Source organism: Neoarius graeffei, chromosome 7 (genome assembly GCF_027579695.1).
Source record: "Neoarius graeffei isolate fNeoGra1 chromosome 7, fNeoGra1.pri, whole genome shotgun sequence".
Taxonomy (NCBI): domain Eukaryota; kingdom Metazoa; phylum Chordata; class Actinopteri; order Siluriformes; family Ariidae; genus Neoarius; species Neoarius graeffei.
In genome coordinates this window covers 33524692-33551140 of record NC_083575.1, presented here as the reverse complement: position 1 = coordinate 33551140, position 26449 = coordinate 33524692, and the positions used below count along the sequence as shown (strand labels likewise).

Sequence of the window (26449 nt, the reverse complement as noted above, 5' to 3'; positions counted from 1 at the left end):
CGGTCACTGTACCAAACTCTAATATCCTACAAGGTTGGACCAGCCCATTTACAGTCAGGGGGGAGGGGGGAGGGGTGTTTATTCCTCTCACACTTACCTCTTAGGACGTTCTGTGAGCTGCATTTAAGTACTACTAATTCTAAATATTCTGATTATTTCAGTCAGAGACGTGCTACAAACCCGTATAAGTAAAATAATGTGGTGTATTGAGCCGTAAACATGTCAGTACGCATGCCGATTTTTCCGATTGAAGCTCTTCTCACACTGTAGCCAAAATAAACTACAGACAGGACATATTACCATTTTGATGTTACGATAGCCTATGCAAAATAGCAATGCGAAATCGTAATCGTAGGCTTCTGACGTTTTCTGTCTAATGATCCCGTTTCTGCGTCTCTGTTCGGCAGTGTTGGTTTACGGAGTTATAAGACTAGTCTTGTTATAATATAGCATGCTATCATATGTTACATTACAAAGAATCATGAGGGCGTTGGCAGTGTTGAACAGATAAGAATGAGATCATATCGTGTTGTCCAAATAAACCTGTTCTATAGCTTAGTATACCTACTTCTCTTGACTGTAGCAATGGATTATACTTTCGTGTGTCTCGGGCACGGTATGAGAGACACACACACACACACACACACACTACCCCCTTCTCCACGAGCCACTTGCTGTAGCCCACTGCGCTGTGGAAGGCGCGACCTGTTATGGCCACCACTACTTCCGGGTTTCGCCAGTCTGGTCCAGGTTCAGCGCTCTGCCGCGTTTCTCTCTCTCTCTCTCTCTCTCTCTCTCTCTCTCACACACACACTAGCTGTGGACGAGAGGCGAAGGCGGCTCGCAGCATCGATCGTGGCTCCTTTAAGAAGAACTAAGCCAGAATCCTCACCCCACCTCCTCTCCAGCTTATTTAGAAGCTTTTGCATAAAAAAAAATCAACTCGGGAGAAGCGAGCGACCAAAAGAGACACACAAGAGCTTGATTATTATTTTTTTATTTATTTATTTTTTTTAATTTTGCGCGCGCGCGTTTTTACGAGCAGCGTTGTCGCGAGGTGTGCTAACCGGTGGAAGCGCGGCGGCGGAGGATCATCATTCATTCGACACTTTGACAAGCTTGCCTCTGATTGACAGACCGAGTGGCAAAGAGCCATGGGACTTGCTAGCTGGGTCTGAGGGGTGTATTTTCATGAAAGGTCTGGGAAAGAATATTCTTTCGGTTTATCGTTGCTGTGCGGCGGTTAAAGGCGGAGGACCCTGGTCGTGTCGGTCGTGTTCGGCTGAAGTTGATGTGAAGGACTGCTTGAAAGAGCCGTTTGGATTTTTGAAAAACAAACAGAACAAAACCCCGCTTCCCTCGGAAATTGCGTTCGAATCCCTTCTTCACCCTGGCCTCTTAGGGAATATATTTTGCGTTGAACGAAGCTGAGGGAGTGTGGAGGGCGATGGCGCAGCGGGTACGTACAGCTCATCTCGCAAAAGTTCCTCCAACTTAGTAAAAGCGGTCCGAGCGTTGAAACGTGGCCGATGGCAGCGGCGCTGAGCTCAGCTCTGTCTCTCTCGTTTCTTTCAGGCAACTTACAGGTTTAGGTTTACTGTTGTTCATTCACTTTTTTTTTTTTTTTACGCATGGATCTTGCTTTATCTACCTACTCGATTGAAACACAGACTATAGCTTCACGAAGTCCTTCATCTGCCTGTGGAAAGTAACCATGACCTGTAGCCCATTTCAATGAAAGTGAGGCAGGGAACCATGAGACCAGTTCAGGCTTCCCTCTGTGTTACTTTATAAATTCACGACTCCAATCTGCTAGCTTCGGATAGTCAGTCTTACTTACATCTAGACATCTTACATAACATTTAATCAAAGTAATAAAATAGTTCATGATAACCAATAACACTTACAGGCTATAAAAATATTAATATTGAATATTTGTCAACATTTGCTCGAAGATATTTTAAAGCGTTGTCAAATGATGCCAAGTCCCATTTAGGTTTAAAACTCAACTTGTAAACACTTTGAAAGTAGAACTCGTACACTGACCTTTTGCTTGAAATGTGAATTTTAAGCGTGTTTACACCTTTACAGGTTTGTGCATGTGTTAATTCCTATTGTGAACACTTTCACTACTATCGCCCTGTCACTCCCTGTTATCACGATGAATAATTAACATTTGGCTTTCACATAAATTCGTTAAAAACAGAACAGGCCAAAATTGTAGGCTATTAGGCTACTTTCCCCCACACAAAAAATAAAAATAACGCGTTGTATGTTTTACTGAAGTTAAAACAATCTCAACTCATTCACGGTGTTTGTGACACAACACATGTACACGTTTTAAAACGTGTTTAATTGCATGCTAAACAAAAAATGATCCTTGGTAGATTAACTGTACCAGACATCGTCTACACTTTTATTTGCATTTGTCATAAGAAAAAAAATATATACATAGTAGATGAAACCCAACTGCACAGGCAATCAGAATTTTTTTTATTAATCTAAACAGCAGTATTGCAGCATGTTGTAATGTGGATTAAATGTAGGTATAAATCTACTGCTATTTATTACTTACAACAGCAAATTCACACTTTGCGCCTCACAAACCACCAGCAGTCTGTATTAATTTTAACCAACGCTAGTTCATATCAGAATCAGAGGTAGACAACACGCACTGAGACTGAGAATACACTCCTGATTACATTCTCTACTTACTCTTACAGAACGTTTGAGGAAAAAAAAAGTATGTTTTTTTCATGAGTGGTATTTTCGGACCATGTCCGAATATGTTTATTTATGATGTTTAAGAGGGTGGAATACTGAGCGCACATGGCCCAGTCGCTAAATGTGTGTGTCGTGTGCAGTATGAAGACTTGCCCCACTACGGCATGGACGGCGTCGGGATCCCGAGCACCATGTACGGGGACCCGCACGGCGGCGCGCGACCTATGCAGGCGGTGCACCTGAACCACGCGCCGCCACTGCACGCGCACCAGTACCCGCACACTGCGCACACCAACACCATGGCACCCGCAATGGGAGCGTCCGTCAACGACGCGCTCAAGAGAGACAAGGACGCCATTTACGGGTACGGCTATACGGCCCCCAAAACACACACTTAGATACACACACGCACACATAAACACCCATTTCATTATCCGACCTGCCTATAGCACAAAAAGCACTTGCCACTCCATCATTATATTACGCCCGGAGGATAAAAGGAGTTTGTGCAGTTTACTAATGCAATCTGAACATCTCTTTTCACGTCTCCCCCCCCCCCCCCCCCCCCCCACACACACACACACGCTTTCGACTCGTTATTTGTTTGTCTTGCATGTGGAACCCTGTTATATTGTATAGGCCTATAGTCCTTAAGAATAGAATAGAATTATTTAGTGTTATTTGTTGTATTGCGCATCTCCAGATGTACTTTATACGGTTATGTCGACCAGTTAAGTTACAACAATAATTTATTTTACATATATCAACCCTTGAGTCCTCTGTCTTGAATTTTAAGTTAACTTATGCACAGCGGTATTTAATTATTGTAGACATCCATAAACAACAACTATTATTATTATTATTATTATTATTATTATTATTATTATTATTATTATTATGCAAACTGAAGAAGCTTATGAACTTTCATTTTTGTTTCTGAGTGATGTTCATTAAACGTTGAACTATAATATAATATGAACTATAATATATACACCATCATTTATAATGAATGAAACACTATTACGGCTTTACAGAACAGCCTCGTGTAATTCTTAGCGTGTTAAACTTGGCACGGCAGTCTTTTTGACCTCTTGTTATAATTACACGTTTATAATACATATCTTGTATTACAGGATATTTCTGATTTTAGCCGATGGGATTTTTTTCCCTTCTTTAATTGACACAATAGCAAGGCTTGACTTCGTGCAAAATTAAAGCGGTTGAATAGCCCGTTTACACTTGCAATTACTTATTGTAACTTTTTCGCAAGCCTTTCTGCCTGTGGTGACAATATGATTTTTATTTATTTAGGCACCCCCTTTTTCCACTGCTAGCACTGATTTTTGAAAAGTGTGAGTTAGCGACATGCACGCCTCGGGAGCCCGGCGTGGCCGGAGGAGATGTGTGTTCTTCTGAGTCCTTTAACGAAGACATCGCAGTATTCGCTAAACAGGTTTGCAAAAGTGTGAACTTTGATTAATGAACACAGTTTGTGTATTTGATAGGCTATTTGATATTCGACATGCTCTCTGATTTTGTCCAGTGCACATCTTACACAGAATCCTTTTAAATAATAAAGTGATTATGGATTTATTTTAGGCCTATATGTATTTTGTCACATATGCGTTTGCATTTCATTCCAGATCAGAGCAGAAAAGCCATTATTTTCGTCAAATCCCGAGCTTGATAATTTGGTAAGTGCCAACAGTTTGCTTTTATAGTGTCATATGATTAAGGTCACATTAATGTACAGGCTACTAATGGTAGGAAATATTCAATTCCTCGCGTTGGATTGGATGATTCTATTTTACAGCATACTGCAATTTAGTGTTTTTTTTTTTAATTGGCAGGGTTTTTTTTCATATTCGCTATACATGTAAATACACTTGACATATTTAGCTCGTCTGTCGGACTGAAGTCTTCATTCGCTTACAAATTGTATTTTAAGTTGCATACTGGCCTATTCATTTTATTGGCCGTAAATTGCAGACAAGCTAGCACCCATTCATTTTGAACGATTTTCTGCCCTTGTAATATTTTGCGCATGTCATGGTTAATTTGGGAGAAAGTCTTTATCTCTCTCTCTCTCTCTCTCTCGCTCTCTCAGATGATCCAAGCCATACAAGTTCTACGTTTTCATCTCTTGGAGCTGGAGAAGGTAATCCAACCAGAATTTACCAATTCTATACTGCATTCAGTTTTGATCTATTTTATTCTAGCACGTTACAATTATAATGTCAAAATAAACAGGCTACCGATGTTTATTTCCTCACATGACATTAAATGCAGTGCAGGACAGTTAAAAGTGGATTTTCATTAAGACGCAGATGGAATTATTTAAGTTTCAGCCGAGAGTCCGTCCGCAAAGTTCTGCTACTTTTGCAAGTCTAATGGAACTAGTCTAACTGCGTCCTGGAGAAGGATCAAATTATTTGACAAGCACCTTTTTTTTAATGTTACTATATATATATATATATATATATATATATATATATATATATATATATATATATATATTACTGCAAGGCCACTTATATTAATGTGCGGTTGATGGTCCGATAGTTCATACTCATGGTCATGTCTTCTCGAGCATGCAGATTTCCTTGTGATTGCATGGCTCAGTGGGCAGAGAGGCTGTGTGTTCTAATGAAAGGAGGAAGTAATGAAATAACTAGACGCAATTAAAGTCTTCACCTTAAACGCCACTCCAGTAGGTTATGTCCGTAATGACGACAAACCAGGGAGCAGATGAATTTAATACGGGTGTTTAGTATGGTGTGTAGCTCTTGTTACTAGTTACCTCTATTCTGTCGGTCAAAATGAAGTTATCCGATATTTGCTGGCTTTAGCTCAACTGACTGCTACTTTCCTTTTTTTCCTTTAGGTACACGAACTGTGTGACAACTTTTGCCACCGGTATATCAGCTGTCTGAAAGGCAAGATGCCCATAGACCTGGTAATAGACGAGAGAGAAGGAGGATCTAAGTCGGATAGCGAGGAAATCACTAGGTCGTCGGGGCCGCTGGATCAGGTACAGTGGCGCCTCTGTGCGTTTCTTGGGGTCACTCTGCTTGCTCGCGCTTATTTGCATGCAATTAAAGATGTTCCGATTGCGTCGGAATGAAGAGAGAACATTTGAATAATGTAGCCATTATCGCTTCATTAGGGTTTGATCCCGGATACGACTTGAGGGGATTAACTTGTGAAAGCACTGCCACAAACTTGACCTGCTTCGTGTCGATTTTAATTTAGCCTTCTCCCTCGCCCTTAAAAAAAAAAAAACTTAATTCTCTTTTTTTAACGAAGCCAAATAATATTCAGAGGTGCTGAATATTATAGCAGTGTGTGAGGGTAAAAATCTCCTGAGAGCACTGGTGCGAGTCAGTAAAGACGAGGTGCCTGAGATTTTGTGTCGGGGTTTAGCCTGTGCTTCATTAAGGGTCATGTCAGGGGTTTTTTTTTTCTTTTTTCCTTTTCCCTGAGCATTTCTCTGAAGTGTTCAGCTTGGGGTTGCTTGATCATTTAAGGAACGTTTAGCTGATGGATTGGAACTACAGACTAGTAAATGTTATCTCGAGATACTGATAGTCTTTTTAGTAGGCCTATAGGTGATATACTAACATGGCATGGCAGCATACCAGTTTGGACGTTTGCACAAAATGTATGGACATTTCCTAAATGTTTACCCTGACAGTAGGGTATTATCTGTTTAAAATCTAACATACGGTGCGTGCAATTTTAATAAGATGTACGGGTCCAGCGAGGGCTACTATAGATAAGGATAGATAAGTTAAGTGCTCATATTAAGGGGAAGAGACAGATTTGCCAACATAAAAAGTAACGAGGCGGTTAGGCTAAATCATTTAAATCCATATGGTCGAGTGATCGGATAAGGCCCTGACCAGTTGTAGCTGTGCGATGAGTGAAAACTCTGGCGTGCTGCTCTGTTCATTACCAAATGAAACGGCCTCTGGCTGCCATCTCACTTCTATTAATGCTAATGAACAGATTCATACACAGCCTTCATGAAACTCCAAGTCCAGATTAAATATTGTGCTTCCTATTGTTTTTTTTTTTTAAATACCCCAGAGAAGAGGTAACATTTGCAATGATTTCCGAACAGACAGATTTCTTTTGAGCAGATGACTAGTGATAGAAATAGCTGAAGCCCATAAGAACACCCAAGGGTATCTAGGTATATAACTTGACAAGAGCAATTTATGCTGTGCTTGGGGGCATGAATTCACATCTTTAATTGACTTTAGAATTATAGATGTGGCCTATATTTTCCTTGATGGTGATTTTGAACTAAATATCGAGGCAAGGATCGTGTTTACACTTTTTTTTTTGAAAATGTCAAAGCTGCCGTGATCAAGTTTTCATGCGACAAATGCTTGGTGTTTTTTTAAAAAAATGTATTTATTTATTTTTAAATTCTGAGATAAGGAGAGAGATAATTCTTTGTATGGCTACATCCACCGCATAGACTTAAAATAGACTGCCATTATCCCTTATTGACATATGTTAGTCCCATTAGCTATTAATATGGGGTTTGAGATGGAACATGTTATTCACATTTAAAGACTCCCCAAAAGTTCTGTGAATGTTTAAAGTAATTGCATGTGACTATGTAAGTGTTAACGCATTTAGAGAGTTGAATCTAATTATTTTTTGTTTATTTATATATTTTTTAATCTATGTTACGCACTGACACCTTTGCAACAAATTTGCGTTGCGTGTGCATCCTCTCACTCCATATGTATTTTTAATCCATGCCCTCGGGCATATAGTGGAGTTGGACTAGAGAAAATGTTCTTCGTACAAATTCTCCAGAAGACAAAAGGAGTAAGGGTGCTCCTTTATTCATAAACCAATTTATTCCAGCAAGAAGCTTCATGCAGAAGACGGAGTGTACACAGAATTGATGAGACTGTGGCCTTTTGCTCTTTGTGCGCCCATGCATCGTGTCAGTAATGTCTGATTTCCAGGCCGCGGTTGTTTTGCACCGAGAGCAGTGAGAGAAAAACGGCGCCTCTCAACAACACAAAAGGAGCACAAGGTTCAAAAAGTCTGCAGATCTCGACTGGCGTGTGAATGCAGCCAAGCCAGTTTGGAAAGTTTGGACGGGTTGACTTTTAGAGCTCGCTGATAAACACGAGGCTCTTTTTCTCTCTCAGGTGCCTAGCAGAGAGGTTTTAACCCTTTCCCCGCGCTGCTCCTGTGTGTTTCAACAATCACCAAACGCCAGTGCTGATTTCATTACAGCTCAGAACAAATGCAGCTTACACTGTGCGCTGGCATGGGTCACTATTCTTACAAGCCAACTCATGTGAAAAATGACAACAGCTAAGGTTACAGCTGTTTAATGGTCTTATATTACAGCTTTATTCGATGAAATTCAATTGAACCTGCTGTCTAGAATTTCTGAATTTTGAACCAGATCAATATGGAAATCCATTCGGTTCTATAAGTGAAGACTTGGGAACTTGCCTAAACACAAGCCTAATTTAAACCTTGATCATATAAACACACTTATCTGTATTGTCTTGGGTCATATCATGAAACATTTTAGTGGTGGAAACTTTTGGTGCTTCGTTTACATCATACCTTTTGTTTTATGCTCAATCTGGACAGCTTAGCAAAGGGTGTGAGGATATTTGCATGAGCAGCATCTGCAGAGTTGCACAGTAAATTCAGCTTAAATTAGAAGTGTCTATACCATTTGCTAATGAATTTAGGGTTGGAAAGCAGTGCCTTAAGTTAGGACATTAGTGCTTACAGCTTCAGTAGCTTCTCAAGGGTACACTGGGTTTTTCCAGGCAAGCTGAAGAGGATTTCAAACGATTTAACTGCTCACTTAATTAACTGACGTCCTTCTTTAAAGGTGTGTGCATTTTGTTTTTAATTGTGAGCTTTATGCCACAATTTTGCTGAATGTTGATCATTACACACATAAGATAGGAAGTTTTTGGCAGGGCACTTGTTGCATAGAATTGTGATGTAGTTTCCATTGTATGTTGCTAAAACCGTGCAAGAATACGAGTCTTATCTTGCATTAATAATGTCCATGCATCCATATTGAAAGAATTCCTTTGACTTCTTCTAGCACTTGTGGTTGAGCTGATATGTTTTAGCACAGGACTGAGTGAAAACAGTCCTGTGTTCAGAACAACATTTGTCCTCTTCACCAGTGACTCTTTCCTTGGTCAGTATCTGTTTGAGTTGTGTTATGATACTCTTAATTTCGGTAGTTTCTTTTCTTTGCCTACGTTTGCTGAGTTCCTTTTTTGGGCTTTGCACAATGTTTGAAACACTGCAGTGATTGTGAATAACCAGAGACAGAAATTATAGGATAGAATTTGTCTCTCTTTCTCTGAGCAAATATAGGTCGCTGTTGACGATTCACCAAGTGCTAGAAAGAGATGACTGGTTTTGGTTTTTTTTGCTCTTACACTGGAATGTTGCATGGTACGATGAAATGCTCTGAGTAGTAAAAAAAAATGGCTTTAGGAAATGGATAATATGGAGATTATTGCATAACTCCAATTAAGTTCAAATGCAAATGTATTGAATATTCAAATACTGTATGTCTATTACAAGGCCAGTGTGCTGTGTCACCTCTCCATGTAATTTTTTATTTAATTTTCTAAATATATATATATTTAAAAGTGAAATTTCCCCAGGCAAGGAGTTGTTTTATAATTGTGCATAACACTGTACATAATACAGCTTCCATTGCTCTTTGCTAAAATTGTTCTCAATGCAGGCATATCAGTCTCATATTAATAATGCACCTTCTTCCCGACCTAAAGAGTTTCTCTGACATCTTCTAATTGTTGTGGCTGAGCTGATGTACTTAATCACATGATTCGGTGAACAGGCTCCCTCAACAACAGCATTCATCCTTTCGCCAGTGTTATTTGCTCCTTAGTTAATATCTGTTGTTTGATTTGTGTTGTGATAATCTAAACTTTAATAGATTCCCATCTTTGCCTACATCTGTTGAGCTCTTTTTATAGATGTTCTTCCAAACAGTACCTTGGTTGATTGTGAATAACCATCGGAAGAAATTATAGGATTATGTCTCTCTTTCTGTATTTCTCTGGGCAAATGTAGGCTTCAACAAGTGATACAAAGAGATTGTTTGTGGGTTTACTTCACTTTCTATATAACTTATCATCAGAACATCAGTCCTATGTGCAGAATACTTGTGTGTTATTACTGTGCAAAAGTCTTAGGCACCCTATTTTTTTTAATACAAACTTTGTTATGGATTTCTATTTTATGACTTGTACATTATTGAGTCAATACAAAAACATTTTAGCGTTCCAACATTCATTTTCCAGCACAAAATTAAATATTACAAAAAATGTTTGTATCTTAGCAATATATTACTTAAGAGTCCACTTTTCAGATTAAAAAAGAAAACATAATGAAGGTTTCTGAGTTTTGCTGCAAAATTAAGAAGCAAGTGTGACAGACAAAGTGTCCAGAAGAACTGTGGCTGCTTCTGCAAGATGCTCAGTAAAACCTACAGCTCATTTCTTTATAAAACGGCACTCATTGTACCTGAGACTACTATTTTTTTTAAAGCAAAGGGTCATCTCACACCAAATATTGACTTTGTTTCATTTATTATGCCTTACTGCTGTTTATAGTATTTTTTTAATGTTGAAACATTTTGTTTCATGATTTTCTAAACCATTTTTGGTCTACAGCATTTCTTTACATGTGACCAAAACTTTTGCACAGTACTAATATATATATATATAAAAATTAGCCACCATTTACCTTGATGACGCTTTGCACACTGTTGGCATTATCTTAACCAGCTTCATGAGGTAGTCACCTGGAAAACTTTTCAATTAACAGGTGTGTCAAACAATAAATTGTAAATCATAAAAATACAGTAAATACCCCGATTTGACAACTCTAGTAATCCGTAGTATGTCAAGAACCGCTCAACTAGGTAGAGAGAAAAGAAAGTCCATCATTATTTTTAAGACATGAAGTGTCTTTTAATGAATAAAAATTAAGAAAAAACATTGAATTAGATGTCTCCATACTGTATTGTATGCTATTGTAATTAAGCCAGATGTGTGCTTATCCTCCAGTGCCGTTAAGAGTGGCTCTACTTGTTCTAGAAGTAGATATTACCCAAATGCCATGCAAGTTTGCTCTCCAGAAACTGAAACCAATCCGATTTCTTCAGCAATGATCAAGTTTTACCCCTTTTTCCCCCTCACTCCTTTTTTTCTCCCTTTGGCATTGTGAGATTTGGGGTTGGAGTAGGTGTAAAGGGGAGGGGATTGTTCTAGCTTTCTCTCTCTTTTTTTCTCCCCTTGCATACCATTATCAAAATCCTTTCATTTTCAAAAATCCTTGAATATTTCAGTGTGGAGTGAGTTAGTACTGGGTCTGAGCTAAAAGCCCCATCCATACTGGATGACTCTCACTCTTATCAACACATAACAGTAAATATGTAAACAAATAAGCAAGCATCGAGAAAAGAATTTATTTTTGGCATCTGCGTCCATTCAGCTAGACTCATGTGTGAATCCCGAGCTGCAGAAGTGACTCTCAGGGGAGTAGGAGTTAGTTTGCTCAAGTACCCTTGCAAATCTCATTTGGTGCTATTTTGAAGGAAAAAAAGCAAACTTCATTTGGTGCATATGCTGTGATATTTTGATAAAGCCTGGTGAAACCAAACAAACAATGTGCAGTGACACAAGCGCTCTGAGGAAGCCTTATCAAGATTGCATCAAAATGTAACTCTGTAAAGCCGAGTATATAAAATGAAGTATATAAACAAGGTAGTTTTCAGCATGAAAATGCTATTTTTAAATGATAATAAATGGTTTGGGATTCAGCATTCTTTGCATGAGTGGTGGTGTAATGTGGGGGTGCTCTGTGAGAAAGACCCAAACACAATGCAAATGCAATGGATTGGAATGCCTCACCGATCATAGCAGAATCAGAATTTCCAGCAAGGAAAATCTGTTCATGGTGAATTAAGTGGTGAAGGAAGAAAATGGTAATGAAAAAGAAAGAGAGGCAGGCACAGATACAAACGCTGCTCCCTGGGCTGTGCGCTACATGTTTAAGAACTTTAGCTAAAGCTATGCAGAATAGAATGTGGAAAATTGAATTTACTAAACAATTAAGCATTGAATTAATCCGTCCTGCACGGGAGAGGACTGAGAGAGAAAAGGAGAAAGAGAGAGAAGAATGTAGGGGGAGGGGGAGGAAGAGAAAAAGACTGAAGACATTCCAGCCAACTCATTAGAAGGACAGTGAACTATATCAAATGTGTTGTTGTGTGCAGTGGGAGTGTAGCTGCTGCATCCAGGTCTCCCATAATCGGCCATCTACGCACACACACACACATGCACGCACGCACCCATGCACCAGCTCCTCTCTCTGTGATGTTTTAATAGACTCCACCCTTTACCTCCAGCTCCTGGGCGTTCGTTCTGGTTGGCTAGTTGGAAGGATGAAGTGCTACTGTGCATTTGGCTGGTCTGTGATCCGGCCGTTTTCTATTAATTAGCTGTCAGATCTGCAGTAGCCAGGAGTGGCCAGCCAGTTATAAATAGGCGTGTACCCTGGAGATGTCACTTACCCTCAGCTAAGACCCTCCCCCATTCCCAGGGGCCTCTGCAGAAAACCTCCCACAAGCCTGCTCTTTTGTTCAATTACAGTTAATGCCATAGTTTGCCATTTTTCTCTTAATTATATTTTCATGTGGGATTTGTTGTTCGTAAAACATGTCGGAGCAGTGGAGTTTCTGAGCCTGGTGTTCTCCATTGACAGGGTGTTGCACAATTCTTTTCCATAAATACACAAGTTCCATCCATTTTTACTCTCCCTCTTGTTCCCTTTCTTCTTTGAATAACTGGAGTTGTAGCTGATTTCACAGATTTCTCTCTGAGCATATGTTCTAAATTACCTCTTACAGCATACATTTGGTATGCCTCTGAATACATTTTTTTAAAAACTTTGATCGTAATAGCATTTGCTTTTCATGCTAATACATTGTAAGCAACATGTTTTTTTTTAGATGGAGGATAAATATTTATACAGGAAGAATTGCAGGGAGTCAGATCATTGGAGAAAACGTGAAATGAGCAGAGTTGGTCTTGTTGACTGTTCAACAGTTCTGAAATTTTTTTTTTTTGCCTTAACATGACTTATTTATATTCATTACTGGACACAACCAATCCATTGGAAATAACAGTATATCATATCTAGAGCTTTGTTATGTTCAGAGGAAGATGAGCTGTCCTGCTGTGTCCTAGGTTTTATTCTTGCACAGACGTTACTTTTTGCTGAGACACCTACTGATAAGAGGCAACATCTGTTGTGTGTTGTATGGAGTGAGCAGACCCTGCATGGGGCTGAGGGCTCCCAGGCTGTAGTTCTCCATTGTTCAGGCCTTTTCTCTTTATCCTCATGTCTTTTCCATTTGCCACATGCGTCCGTCTAACAGCTGACACTCCTAAGCCATTATATACCTAAGCAGAATTGTCAATAAGATTTCTGTGTCTTCTTTTTTTTTCCTGCTACTTTACAAGTAGAGTCAGGCTCTTATTTGATTTTGTTCAGCTTGAAGAGACTTGTACAGAGAGGGCGAACAGCCCTGTCTCTTACTGCTGTGCTCTTAGCCTTTATGTGCAGAGGTACAAGCTTTAGGCCATTGAATCTCATAGGTCTAGCCACATCACATCTTCAGAACTATGGATCTCTTAACTCTGGTAGCGTCCGACCATTATTTATCTGGTTCATGGGATCTGCTTGGTCTAAAATGGTTCAAAATGAGTGGATCTTCACTTTAATATAGGTTTTTAATGTTCTGCTGTTTTGTGAATTGGGTTGAGGGCCAGAATTGAAACTGTTGAGGGACAAATAGTGTGTTGTATTTCAGGCTTGTGGTTGCAGAGAGTGAACATAACAGTGAAGAGTTCATGGCATGGGAAGAATTTGCTCCCTTGAAAAACAGCTATATGAGGAATATCTGATAGCATTGGCTATTTTTGTGATCTGGGAGTGTAGTGCGCTCTTATCTTTGTACTGTGTCCCTGTGGTCTGCTGCCTGACTGTGTGCTGTTTCTTCCTTTCTGTCTGTGCAGACCTCATGGAACAGAGACCATGATGACACAGCTTCAACACGCTCTGGGGGCACGCCAGGACCCTCCAGTGGTGGACACACCTCACACAGTGGCGACAACAGCAGCGAACAAGGTAAGCTCTCCCAAAATCCTTCATGTATGTATGTATTTATGTTTGCCTGGATGTACTTATATGCATACATACTTATTTATATATGTCTGTTTTGTAGTCATCTTACTGCCATTACACCAGAACATAAGCTTATCAGTGGGAACTAAGAAGAGTTAAGATCATTGAACCCAAAGTAGATGGGACAGGGTTCTTTTTGCAGTGCACAACGTTTAAGATCATCAGCTGGTTGTGAAGTGTGTACACACTAATGAGGCTTCCTTTGGCTGGATACAGCATTTATGGAGCTGCTGCTGGCAATGACAGTCCAGGGGAAGAGCATCTCAATTTTATTTACTAGTTTCTTCCATCCAGGGGCTATGGAATGTCCCTGTCTGAGCAGTTTCAGTAAGAAAAGCAGATAAATCATGCAATTCTTTCTCCTCCAGTGACACAACAGTGGAAATCTGAAGCTGAACATTAAGTTTCCCTTTTGTTATTCTATGTAGCACATCTAAGTCAGTAATAAGCAATGAGCACCCTGTTATCCTGAGAGGAGGAGCAGAGTGAGGAGCAGACAGACTGGTTTCAAACAAACTGTAGGCAAAAAGGATGGTGATCTTACTGTAGATCTTGGGAAGACAGCAAGTAGAAAAGTGCTGCGTTACATTCCAGATGATTGAGAGGCGATTCCTATGTCCTAGGATTTTCTTATTCTCTTTTCCCCTCCTCTCCTGCATAGAGAAGGACGGAGATAAGCTGAAGTGGTCAGATGGCTGATGACTAATGGTCCAGGCGGGCTGCCTTACTCTGATTGGACTGCTTAATGAGCACATATTGTGAGGGTTTGGAGCTACTACTTGCTGCTGACCTTTGCTCTTTATTGACCAAACTGACACTTCATTTTTCACGTATGTCCAATTATAAGCAGGCTTTTAATGTTGCCCACCCCTCCAGTCCCCCTGCCTAGCTTCATTTTATGGCTACGTGTTTATTATCTTTCAAATGTTGGAAAACATGTCCATACCTCAGTTCCAAGCTGTTGTATGTGCGAGTGTTTATACATGACGTAAATGAAATTGTTTAACCACCACACTAATACATGTACCGTTACATAAATGTTGCATAAAGCATTGTATGTGATGTGGAAGGGCATTATGCGAATGTAGGTGAATTACTGAATATGGAAACTAGCAGTATTAACCACATTAACATGTTTTGTAAGGAGCCACTTCATAATCCCAATAAGTACATTATTATCCTTTTGGCTGAGACACTCATGACCACTTTCCCCTGTCCCAAGTGGCTTCCTCCCCCTAGCGCTCTCACTCATAGATTGTTTTCTTACTGACCTTTTCCTTCTTTCCATGCTCTACCACTTCCTTTCACTGCACACATGTTGACGAGTTCCTCTCTTCTCATCTATCTGCCAGCATGTACCTAATAAATATCTATATGAAAGTTAATACACATGCTCTTCTGTCATGTCCATATTTAGCGTTAGCAAAGAGCTTATTCAAAAACATATAATAATCATGAAATAACCAAGAGAATGTTGATTTATTTTGGCTATGTTGTGTCTTTGAACATGTTCTAAGACCTGATACTAGTTATGATAATATATTTAACAATTTAGCATTTTCCAATATGTATACGTTGTGTGTGTGGAAGAGAGAGCTGAATTTTCTGCTTGCATTTCTTCTCTAGTGAGGGACTCAACTCCTTAAAGGAGTCCAGCTGTGAACCAGTCCAACCCTTCTTTAATTAGAGCAGGTCTATTAGCGAGGTTGGCTCAGTGTAGCAAATACATGCCCGCCTTTTTCTGACTGCTGCCCTCTCACAGGACTTGTTGTGGTATTGTGTCTGAGATCACACTTGTTTTAGTGAATGTGTTTATCTTAAGAGAACAAAAGAAAACAAGTCATTATTATGAGCCTCTTCAGTTCCATACCATACAGCAGCAAGGGCTCTAAGCATGTGCAGATTAAAAAGAACACCCTTGGGACACACAGAGGAGAGGAGGGATAAGAATTTTAACCCTACCACAAATGGGCAGGGCATAAAGAGAGGACACAGAAAGCATGCTGAGTGTTTGGAGAAGCTTAGGGTTTCATTTGTGTCTACAAAGAGTCCATGGCCAATGTGATGACTAGTTTGATACGTATCGGCAATTACCAGGATCCATTTGCAGAAAAGCCCCCCTTCAACAAGTGTGCCAAGTTAAATCGTTCCTGGGAGGCTCTTGTTATTGTTTGCATGAATTTACATGTATATGGGCTGAGGATAGAAAAAAGGTCTGCGTAGTGTGCTCCTAATAAATCACTAAGTTCATAAACACACACCAAACATACATACCAGGATTATCAACAAATGCAGCTATTCAGTAGTGTGCAAACAAATGAACCAAGATGTAAAAAAATTCCAGCCAAGAATCAAGTGCTTGTTTCTTATTCAGTGCTGAGTGGCGTTAAAGGTCTCTGTTCCAGAAAGGAAGATGTATTTTATTTACTCATGATAAAGGTGTTTTGAGCAGAATAAAGATCCTGATCATTATTTTTCCACATTGATCTGAACGAGTGAGTGCTGTTCTCAACATCACATCGACTCATTTTGCCACAGGCCTCTATGAAGGTCAGTTTGAACAAGAGTCCCCATTGGCTCGTTGGCTCCAAGTTACTGCCTCTGTGCAGGGATTGGTCAGATTTCAGAGCAGGTCAGCAGACAGTGCCTGAGATTTCATGTCAGTCAGCAGCAGTGTGCTTTTAGTCTTGCCCACACAGCCTTTGCCGCTCACGCTCATCAAACTCACTTGTTAATTGAAACAATTGTCCAACAGACCAGAAGAACTCGCTTCCTTCTTTGTCTCTCACTCTCCCCCCCCTTCTTTATGAAGGAGAATGTGCTAGCTTTCTTTAATTGCTGAATGTGCGGCACTACCGTGTAACACTGCTCACATTCTTTTTTGACTGTACGCAGACGTTTTGGGCTTTTAGCTCAGTTTCTGAGCCATTAAGTATTTGCATTTTTGTGTCAGTCTTTGTCTCTATCTCTCCCCCCACTGTGTTTCTCACTTGAAGTGAGCCACAAGTGTGCATGCTTACTGGTTCAAAGTGCTGCTCCAAAAGCTTGCTGTTTTCATTGAGATGAAGGTGGCTGTGCTGTCTGTTGTGCATGTAGATGTGCACAGTGCTGGGAGTTGAGGCTGGATGTAATCTGGTTAAATCAGAGACCTAATGGCTGATTTAACCAGAATGATTGTGTGAATTTTTAAATTGAAGGGATCTGAAGGCAGGCACCAAGTGAGCAGAGAAGCTGTATATCAAACACACATGCACACACAATCACAGAAGGAAAATCACAGAGAAAGAACAGCAAAGAGTGTTGAGCCAGAGATGATTAAGGCTTTATTGTTTGGGAATAACCGCATAAACAGGAATGACATAAACAGGAACATCAAAGAGCAGTGTGTGTTTCTCCCAGCATGTGGAGGGGAGTGCATTCTCCTCTAGGCAAAAAGGCTAAACGTAACTTCAATATCTCCGTGATGGATGATGCAAGGTGATATCAGGCACCAACAGTGAAGTCGCTGTTTACTTAGTGGTTTTCATAGCGACGCCGTGAACCAAGACTCCTCCAGCGTGATTCTTTGGTTACCTGGAGAGGAAATGCCACATCCAATCTCAACCTCCTACTCGTGTGTTAAACCATCAGCCCAGGCAAATTGCAGTAGCAATGCATAAACTGCCAAGCTCTGCTGATAGTTACTCTGTTGATGACTTTATGGCTGATAAGGCCAGGAGCAGCATGAGCGTTCTCATGCTAGAAAAAGGGGAAACAGTATGGGTTCCCACAGTCATAATCCCAAAGTCATACTGCTGCGCAGTATGACTTTGGGATTAGGCCTAGGTTCTCTGCTGTGTGGGAACAAAAAAGAGAAAGGGAAACGCGTAAAGACGACAAGCAAACAAACCCCTCCCTCTTTTACTCTCTATATATCAAACCTCTCTCATGCTTTTTTGCTCTGTTTAACTGGCAATTATAGGGCTGCTTAAGCACCTTGTCTCACAGTAGATAATGATCATAAAGCTGCAATGATACACTGTCAGTGTGGTGTTTGCTCTGGGATTTAGCGGTCACTGGGGCACTTCCTTCTGCTCTGTTTGGCCTGAGTTTGGCATGTGAACCCTAGCCATGGAGCTTAGAGTGCTCACTTTATTCTCCTTCCTCTGCTACTCTAACTTTGCTTCCCACTTGTTACAGATTTTGGGTGATTTTTTTTTCCTTTTTGCTTGCGGATGCTGCATCTCTATTTAAGAGTCTTTGCCCACCTTAATATATTAAGGATGGTTTGGCTATAAAAAAAAAAAATCTGCATGTAAGAAATTTTCTATGGGATATTCAGCTCAAGAGGGGCAGCAAATGTTATACAGTGTCCTCCACAAATATTGGCACCCCTTTTAAAGATTAGCAGAAAGGGTTAGAAAAAAAATCCAACGTTTAGTGAAGTACCTTAATCTCAGAATGTAAAAGGGAAAAATCCAACCTTTAATTGAAATAAATTTATTCAGAGAAAAACAAATCCATTATCAAGAAATAATTATTTTAAACAAAAACACGTGCCACAATTATTGTCACCCCTGCATATAATCCTTTATACAACCTCCCTTTGCCAATAAAACAGCACTGAATCTTTTCCTATAACATTTTATGAGGTTGGAGATACAGAGCAGGGCATCTGAGATCATTCTACTTTACAGAATCTCTCCACATCACCCATGGCCCTAGGCCTTCTCTTGTGCACTCTCCTCTTCAGTTCACCCCCAAGGTTTTCAATAGGGTTCAGGTCAGGGGACAGAGATGGCCATGGCAGAAGCTGGATTCTGTGGTCAGCTAACTATTTTTGTGTTGATTTGGATATATGCTTTGGATCATTGTCCTGCTGGAAGTTCAAGTGACGACCCAGTTTTAGTTTCCTGGCAGAGGCAGCTAGATTTTGATTTAAAAATTCCTGGTATTTCATGGAGTCCATGATGCTTTGTACCCTAACAAGGTTTCCAGGGCCTTTGGAGGAAAAAACCCACCCCAAAACATCACAGAACGTCCACCATATTTTACAGTTGGGATAGGGTTATTTTCATTACAGCCATCCTTCTTTTTACGCCAAATCCACCTTAGTGTTTATTAAAGAAAAGCTCCAATTTTTTTCTTACATCAGACCATAGAACACAGTTCCAGTCAAAGTTGTAGTAGCATTTCACAAACTTCAGGCACTTACCACATTTGTGGTTAACTGACAGAAAAAGTTTTTTTTTTTTTCTGGAATACCTTCCAAATAAGCTGTTGGCATGGAGGCTGATGGAGGTTTTGGAGACTTGGTAACCCAAAGATTTTACTTTTTCTTGTAATTCACCAACAGTGATCCTTGGGGATTTTTTTCTGCCTCTCTTACTCTCCTCCTCACTGTGAGTGGGGGCAAAATAAACTTGGGTCCTCTTCCAGGCAAGTTTGTGACAGTTCCAGTTGATATCCACTTTTTTTTTAAAAAATTATTATTGCCCTAACAGTAGAAATGGACATTTTCAGGTGAGTAGATATTTTTTAATAACCATTCCCTGACTTACGAAGGTCAACACACCTCTCCCTCATTTGGTTTGTGTGTTCTCTTATCTTTCCCATGTTGATAGATGACTAAGGAAATTTGGCATGTGTCACCTCATATTTGTACTCCAGTTAATCAGGAAGTCATGGATTACAGCTTGAAAGTTCCCACACACTCTAATCAACTCAAAAATATACAAATTAAATGGGAAACATGTTTCAGTTATGTTGTGTTCACCATAATTTCCAAGGGTGCCAATAATTGTGGCACGTGTTTTTGTTGAAAATAATTATTTCCTGATGAGGGATTTGTTTTTCTCTGAATAAACTTATTTCAGTTAAAGGTTGGATTTTTCTCATTTTTTCAGTGTGAGATGAAACTGCTTCAGCAACATGTGGATTTTTTCTAACCCGTTTTACTAATCTTTACAAGGGGTGCCAAAAGTTGTGGCGAGCATTGTATATAATCTACACATTGTAATTGTGGTGTGTTAGTGATGTAGACACTTTGCTCGTCCCACGTAGGGGGTTTAAAGAAGTCCTTTTCTAAGCGATTCTTTATAGGCCAGGACCAAATTGCTGGTGTTTGTAAAACAGTGTGTAGGCAGTGGGCCAACTTGAACAACTGGTCTTCATTTAGGCCTCATAAACAAGTTCTAGATAGAGATTCCTATAAGCAAAATGAGCATTACATGAATTGCATCAAAATACTTTCAGCACAGTTTCAGGACAGTTTATCTGGTTTAATAAGTCCCCCAAAACATTGTATGTAGGGGTTTTTGATGACAAATAAGGCATTATTTCTGGACCCCAGTGGACATAGATACACTCTGCCCAGCTCTCCAGGAAAAACACAGATAACACCCAAGAGATAAACTATCAGTGTTACACTGGCCTGATGGATAGAGAGAAGAATTACAGAGGAAAAGAGGGAGGGAAGAAAGGACAGCAGGCTGGGAGAGAACCTACAGTCAACAAACAAGCATTAACAGTGTTCTTTAGAAAGGCATTTTTATTTGACAGTGTGGCATACAGTTTATTTTAAGTCTTTGATAAAGAGATTAGCAAAGACCATGTCTGCCAAAGAGAGATACCGCTCCACTAATCTGGTCCTTTTTAAAACATTGCCTACACACTAACCTGCATGCAGGATGAGCATTTGAGAAGTTGTTTCCAAACAAAACAACATTAAAATGTATTAGTCTCTCAGCAGACATGCAGGAAAAAAAAAAAAACCCTAACAAGATAATCCTGCCATGATCAGTGCATGAATCTCTCTCTCTCTCTCTCTCTCTCTCTCTCTCTTTCTGAGGCAGAGGTCATCTGGCTTTTTATATTAGCAGTATCACAGTGGTTGAAATCCAGCTGAAAGCCACAAACAGCATTGTGCTAATTTTAACTTCCAAAGAGGATGAGGATGAATGGCCTGCTGCTAGTTTGCCATATGCTGCTCTGCCGATAGTGCTGCGGGAGGAATATTTTCCTGTAGATAATAGCTGAGGCGTGAGTTGTGTGTAAGTTCCTGGGCCTGTTTGAAATGACATGAGCATTTAGTGACAGATATCAGGAGGACTGAGATGGATAACTTTCTTTAGTCCATCCGCACAGCTTTTTTTTCCTTCCACACGGCTATTTATGTTCAATATAAAAAAAAAAAAAAAAAATATATATATATATATATATATATATATATGCGGCATGGTGGTGTAGTGGTTAGCGCTGTCGCCTCACAGCAAGAAGGTCCAGGTTCGAGCCCCGTGGCCGGTGAGGGCCTTTCTGTGCGGAGTTTGCATGTTCTCCCCATGTCTGTGTGGGTTTCCTCTGGGTGCTCCAGTTTCCCCCACAGTCCAAAGACATGCAGGTTAGATTAACTGGTGACTCTAAAGTGAGTGTGAATGGTTGTCTATGTGTCAGCCCTGTGATGACCTGGTGACTTGTCCAGGGTGTACCCCGCCTTTTGCCCGTAGTCAGCTGGGATAGGCTCCAGCTTGCCTGCGACCCTGTAGAACAGGATAAAGCGGCTAGAGATAATGAGATGAGATTATATATATATATATATAATTTTTTTACATAGATTTTTAAAATGCATTTTATATATGTTTAAATATTTCATACACTTTACATATTTGTTTCATTTTGCAATTTCTTTTCACTACTTGAGTGTGTGAGCAACTGCAGATGTACTTGATTTCCCCTCAGGATTATTAAAGTATTTCTGATTCTGATTTGCAGTATCTCCAATTTGCTGCACACCAGTTTTGTTTTTCTTTATTTATTTTCTTCATTCTGAATTGTATTATTCTGTGGCTTAATCTGGGTTATTCTCCTTTCCATTTAATGCTAGTACATACGGCAAAAAAATCATATAAATCCGCTTTCCCAAACAAAGGAATTTGAGAACTAACCCTCACATTAAAGGTATTAAATGTGTGTATATACCACTGGAAGGCACTTGTGATAATGGAATTATTTGTTGGTGTGTTGTTGTGGCACAGAGGCAGAAGATGGTGGCCTGAACAGAAGAAAAACTGAAGGGCTTTCTTTGAGGGGGAAGGCTGCATTAACAATTGGGCAAAAGCTTGACCGGGGACTGACCCTTCCTTAATAATTACCCCCTCTAGAGCTGAGGGCCGGCCTTTTGACATGGATACCTGTTGAAGGATTTAGTGGGAAGAGATAAAGAGTTCTTCAAAGCTTTTTCTATAGATTTAAGGTTAGGGAGTGAATGAAAAATAACAAATAAACAAAAAAAGTCTGTGGTTGTAGGTGTATAATTGCAGGGGATGTGTTTAATTGATGCTTGAGAAAGAGAGAGTCAGAGCTTTTAGCTGGCTGTGTTTATGAAACACACACTCTGAGCAGTAACCTGATCGCTGGCTGGTACATGTAGTGTGAATGAGTCAAAGAAAGGTAGGAGTGGGACAAATTCCCAAGTTGATAACCTAAATGTAAAGGTTGTGACCAATAGAGGCACCTGGCCCCTGGAGCTTCCTTTGCTTTTTGTACCGTGTGTGTGTGTGTGTTGCACGTGGGATGTGTGAGGAGGTGTGTGCTGTAATGGTATCACTAGTGTCCAGCCGTCCTGTGCTGCTGTAATCAGGAAGTAGACGCTCAGGCCGATTCTTTCTTTCCAGCACAGAGCTTTATCTCCCCAGCTCACCCCCAGTTGATAGGACTACAATTCCCCCACATCCCCTCTGCACCACTTCCTGTGACCTCAGAAAGCATGCTGTGACCTCATGGGCAGGATTAGGGGGTGCTTTTACTGAAGTTAGTATGGCTTTCTTAGGGCTAACAAACAGTCCCTTTAACATGCAGTTTAGCAAGGCAGAGAATACACTCGCTGATGTTATGTTTTAAAAATATTTTAATCTCATCTAATTTTTCTCTCTGTCCTTGTATTTTCCCCAGTTTATCCATGCTCCCTTCTTATAAACACTACCTAATGACATGTAATTTTGCCTTCCACTGGCCTCTCCATGTTAAGACCATTGGATGATTTAAGTGAGAGCTGAGGGGCTATTATTGGCAGTGAAATATTCCCTTATTATCAACTGTACTCAACAAAGGGGAAAATCCCTGCCTATTAAAGCACTTATCTTTGCCTGCATTATTTAGATAGTCACCAGGTGGAAAATTATCTGCCAGAAGCCAATAATAAAGGCTTCTTAACTCCACCACATTTTTGTTTAATGACTTGCCACAGCATGCCAAAAAATCATGGTGTACTCATGGTTCCAGTCAAAAGCCTTGTTTTCATATGATAGTCTTTGGTCTGGTTCTGATATTGCAGAATTACAGGACTGCACTGAAGACTAAAAGATTAACTGCAGACATTTCATTTATATTTCAATGAACTTAGAGAAAGGCCTTCTTGATTTTATTGTAACGTGTGTATTTCTGAACATGCAACACTTGATAATGTGTTTCAGAGCTTGCTTTCAGGAGATCAGCTTGATTTGGACCAGACTGTTCCAGTATTGTTGTTGTGCGAGGAAGCAGTTAAGGACTCTTTTTGTCATGAGCCATAGTTTTTTTTTTTTCCCCTGGTCAGTTGGCCCGGATTGTTATTGAACAAAACTGGCTTGAAGAAGGTGTCAAAAGCGGTCTGAGACAGAAGGCAAGAAAAAAAAAGAATGTATAAGGTGTGTGTGAGTATATGAGAGTCTCAGTGGAATCAAAGGACTCTGAATGTGTTCCCATTTGAACCTCTGTGCACTGCCTTTTCTCCTGTGTTATATCTTCAGATTAAAAAAAAAAACATTACAAAGGTGGAAAAATCAATAGTTGCACAGTAAAAGTGCTCAGCATGAAAGGGTAAACTCACTGGCTTGCATTGCCATTCGACAGTTTCTTCCCCTTTCAACACAAGGACCGGAGGAGGAAAGAAAGGAAAGAGAGGAGGAGGACTAGGAGGTGGGCAAGAGAAGCAGGAAGAGAAAGGGTAGAGAGGATAAAGTGAGAGAGAGAGAGAGAGAGAGAGAGAGATGGTGGCTTACTGAGTTAATGCTGTGTTTTCTGCCCTTGGGCCCTGGTGCGTTTTTCCAATGTGTCGAGGGCTTCAGTGGAAGTGACCCTTACACAGACACAGTTGAGAGAGAGCCGTAACATTTGCAATGACATTTTTTGCCATTACCTATGGGTATGTCAAGTGCCTGATCCCAGAGACCTGGGAAAATGCATGGAGGGCTCACAGCAAGACCTTGGCATGGGCACCAGAGTGTAATGAGAGATGGAACAATGCTAAATATGGAATACATTAAACACACATTACAGCCTGGGTTCCAGCATAGTAAAGGTGGGCAGAGACACGAGCGATGATAAAAGGGTTTGTAATTACATTTGTTTTCATGTATCGAATTATCGTTTTACCAAGCCGGCGTCTGTCAGCATTATTCAAGGCTCTTTGGTTCTTTAAACTGTCATCATTTACCTCGTTATTTGAAATGAATCACCTTTAATTGCGGCTCCTAATCACGAAGCTTCGCAGATTAGTGTTTATGCTGCCATTCTTTCCTTGTAATTATGAAAGAAAAAAGAAAAAGATCTATGTTTACCTGTTTTCAGCAACTGTATGTTTTGCATGCATACGCAAATATATGCACACCCAGACAGAACAATATCACAGTAAGCATTCTCAAGCATTCTTGATTAAACAATATTATAAGCTCAAATTACATATATAGTAATTCATGTGTTAATTCTTTACGGTATAAACATTGAAACGTTAACATTACTTTTTATCAAATTATTTAATTTTTTTTTTTATTATACACATATTACAGATCAGTGGCAGCTGGTAGTCTTTCAAACAGGGGAGGCTGGTCGGTTACGATATTTCCAGATTTTAAAAGAAAAAAGAAAAAACACATCAATTTTGCCCATACTCTTGCCTCTGATCTGGCTGATCGTTGGCAGGGTCACAAACTGTGAAATAACAGGTTCTTTTGGCCCATTAGCCTACTGTCCAATATACATGATGGTGGTGTTGGGGGAGGGTATATTTTAACATTTTATATTTTAAAATTGTGGCATGTTGTTTAAAAATTGATCATTATTGAAAGCAGCTCTTTGTCAGGAACCTCAGCAGTAACAGCAGTGTGTTCTGGAATAGGCACAAGCACTGACCTTGGGGAGCCAAACATAGAGCTGGGTGCCACACATTTCATTCAGTGACACTTTCCCTATATTTTACTTATTTTGACTGAGAAATGTTTTATTGACAATTTTGATAACCCTTCACTTTTAATCCAGGTCTGTAGTGTGAAATGTTCTCGGCTGTGTTTTTGTTTAAAAATGTTTCCCAAATTGTAGCTGTGCTTAATTCATATCCAGAAAAATATATATTCCAATATAATATATATTCCAATATAATATACTCAGCATAAACATTTTAAATAGATTCTATATTTTTGGTCCATCCATGACATATTACTAAAGTAGCCTATTTACTGTTGTTGATGTGGGTCACTTGCTGTTAGCCAATTCACTTTCTCGTACTAGGAGAGCTGAAAGGAACGAGTATTATTCCCTACCTTTTTCACCAAGTCAATTTGAGGCGTTGGCCTACCCTGCTCTTTAATTTAAATTTTTTCCTTGAAAGGAAGACTGGCAAATGGCTTCGCCAAAATTAAATCAGCAATGCTTGGCATCCGTGCGCAGCTTTCTTGCTAGCTGACTAGCCCCCTCAAGTTCAAGTTCAGTCACTCAAATAAATGAAATTTCTGGAACTAAGATAGCAAACTTAACAACACTTTATTTACAATGAAAATATATACAAACTAAAAAAGCTGGTAGAAACCGTATGTAATGAATGAAATCGAAATGTAAGCTGATCTCTTACAATACACCACAGCACTTGCGAATCTGCATGGGACTGAACTGAAATTCACTGCTGCCTGTCTATAGTTGAAACGAGCTGTCAATCAAAGAAAATATCTGGCCGCTTTCACCAATCACCAGTCTCCTTGCGGAAAGCTTTACCATGTCCCTCCCACTGTGAGGCTGGGAGTCTGTGGGGCGGGCGTTTTCGCAGTATTTGTCCAATAATCGTCTTGCATTTTGATATTGAAAAGCGCATAGCTCCCAAATGCCATTGAAGTCCATTGAGGCTGGGAGTCCGTGGGAGTCTGTGGGCAGGCGTTTTCGCAGTATTTGTCCAATAATCGTCTTGCATTTTGATATTGAAAAGCGCATAGCTCCCAAATGCCATTGAAGTCCACTGAGGCTGGGCTGCATCGCGCTGTCACGAGGGGGAGAAACTCACGCACACATTAGGCGAACTGGGGAAAGTTATAACGGAATGATTTCGCACTGTAGTTGGGTTGAGCACACATATTTCTATGATTCTGGATCTGAAATAGCAATGTTATAAGGTCGGCTATAACATAAGCCTAGCGCAATTCATCCT

General features: G+C 40.0%; 1 protein-coding gene across 4 annotated transcripts in view; it reads left to right on the top strand.

Moving 5' to 3' along the window:
• Positions 1-632: 632 nt before the first annotated feature.
• The window catches only part of meis1b (Meis homeobox 1 b), an 83227-nt gene continuing 57410 nt past the window's right edge, over positions 633-26449 (top strand). For 2 of the 4 annotated variants that reach the window (XR_009655027.1, XM_060925528.1), the window contains exons 1-7: positions 636-1459; positions 2865-3088; positions 4036-4177; positions 4368-4418; positions 4832-4882; positions 5609-5755; positions 13854-13965. Coding sequence is in view for 3 of the 4 variants with exons in the window: in XM_060925528.1 (XP_060781511.1) it covers positions 1448-1459; positions 2865-3088; positions 4036-4177; positions 4368-4418; positions 4832-4882; positions 5609-5755; positions 13854-13965 (739 nt within the window). In the remaining variant the exon portion in view is untranslated. Of the gene's footprint in view, positions 1460-2864; positions 3089-4035; positions 4178-4367; positions 4419-4831; positions 4883-5608; positions 5756-13853; positions 13966-26449 lie in introns of all 4 variants that reach the window. The other 2 variants (XM_060925530.1, XM_060925529.1) reach the window with 2 other exon arrangements.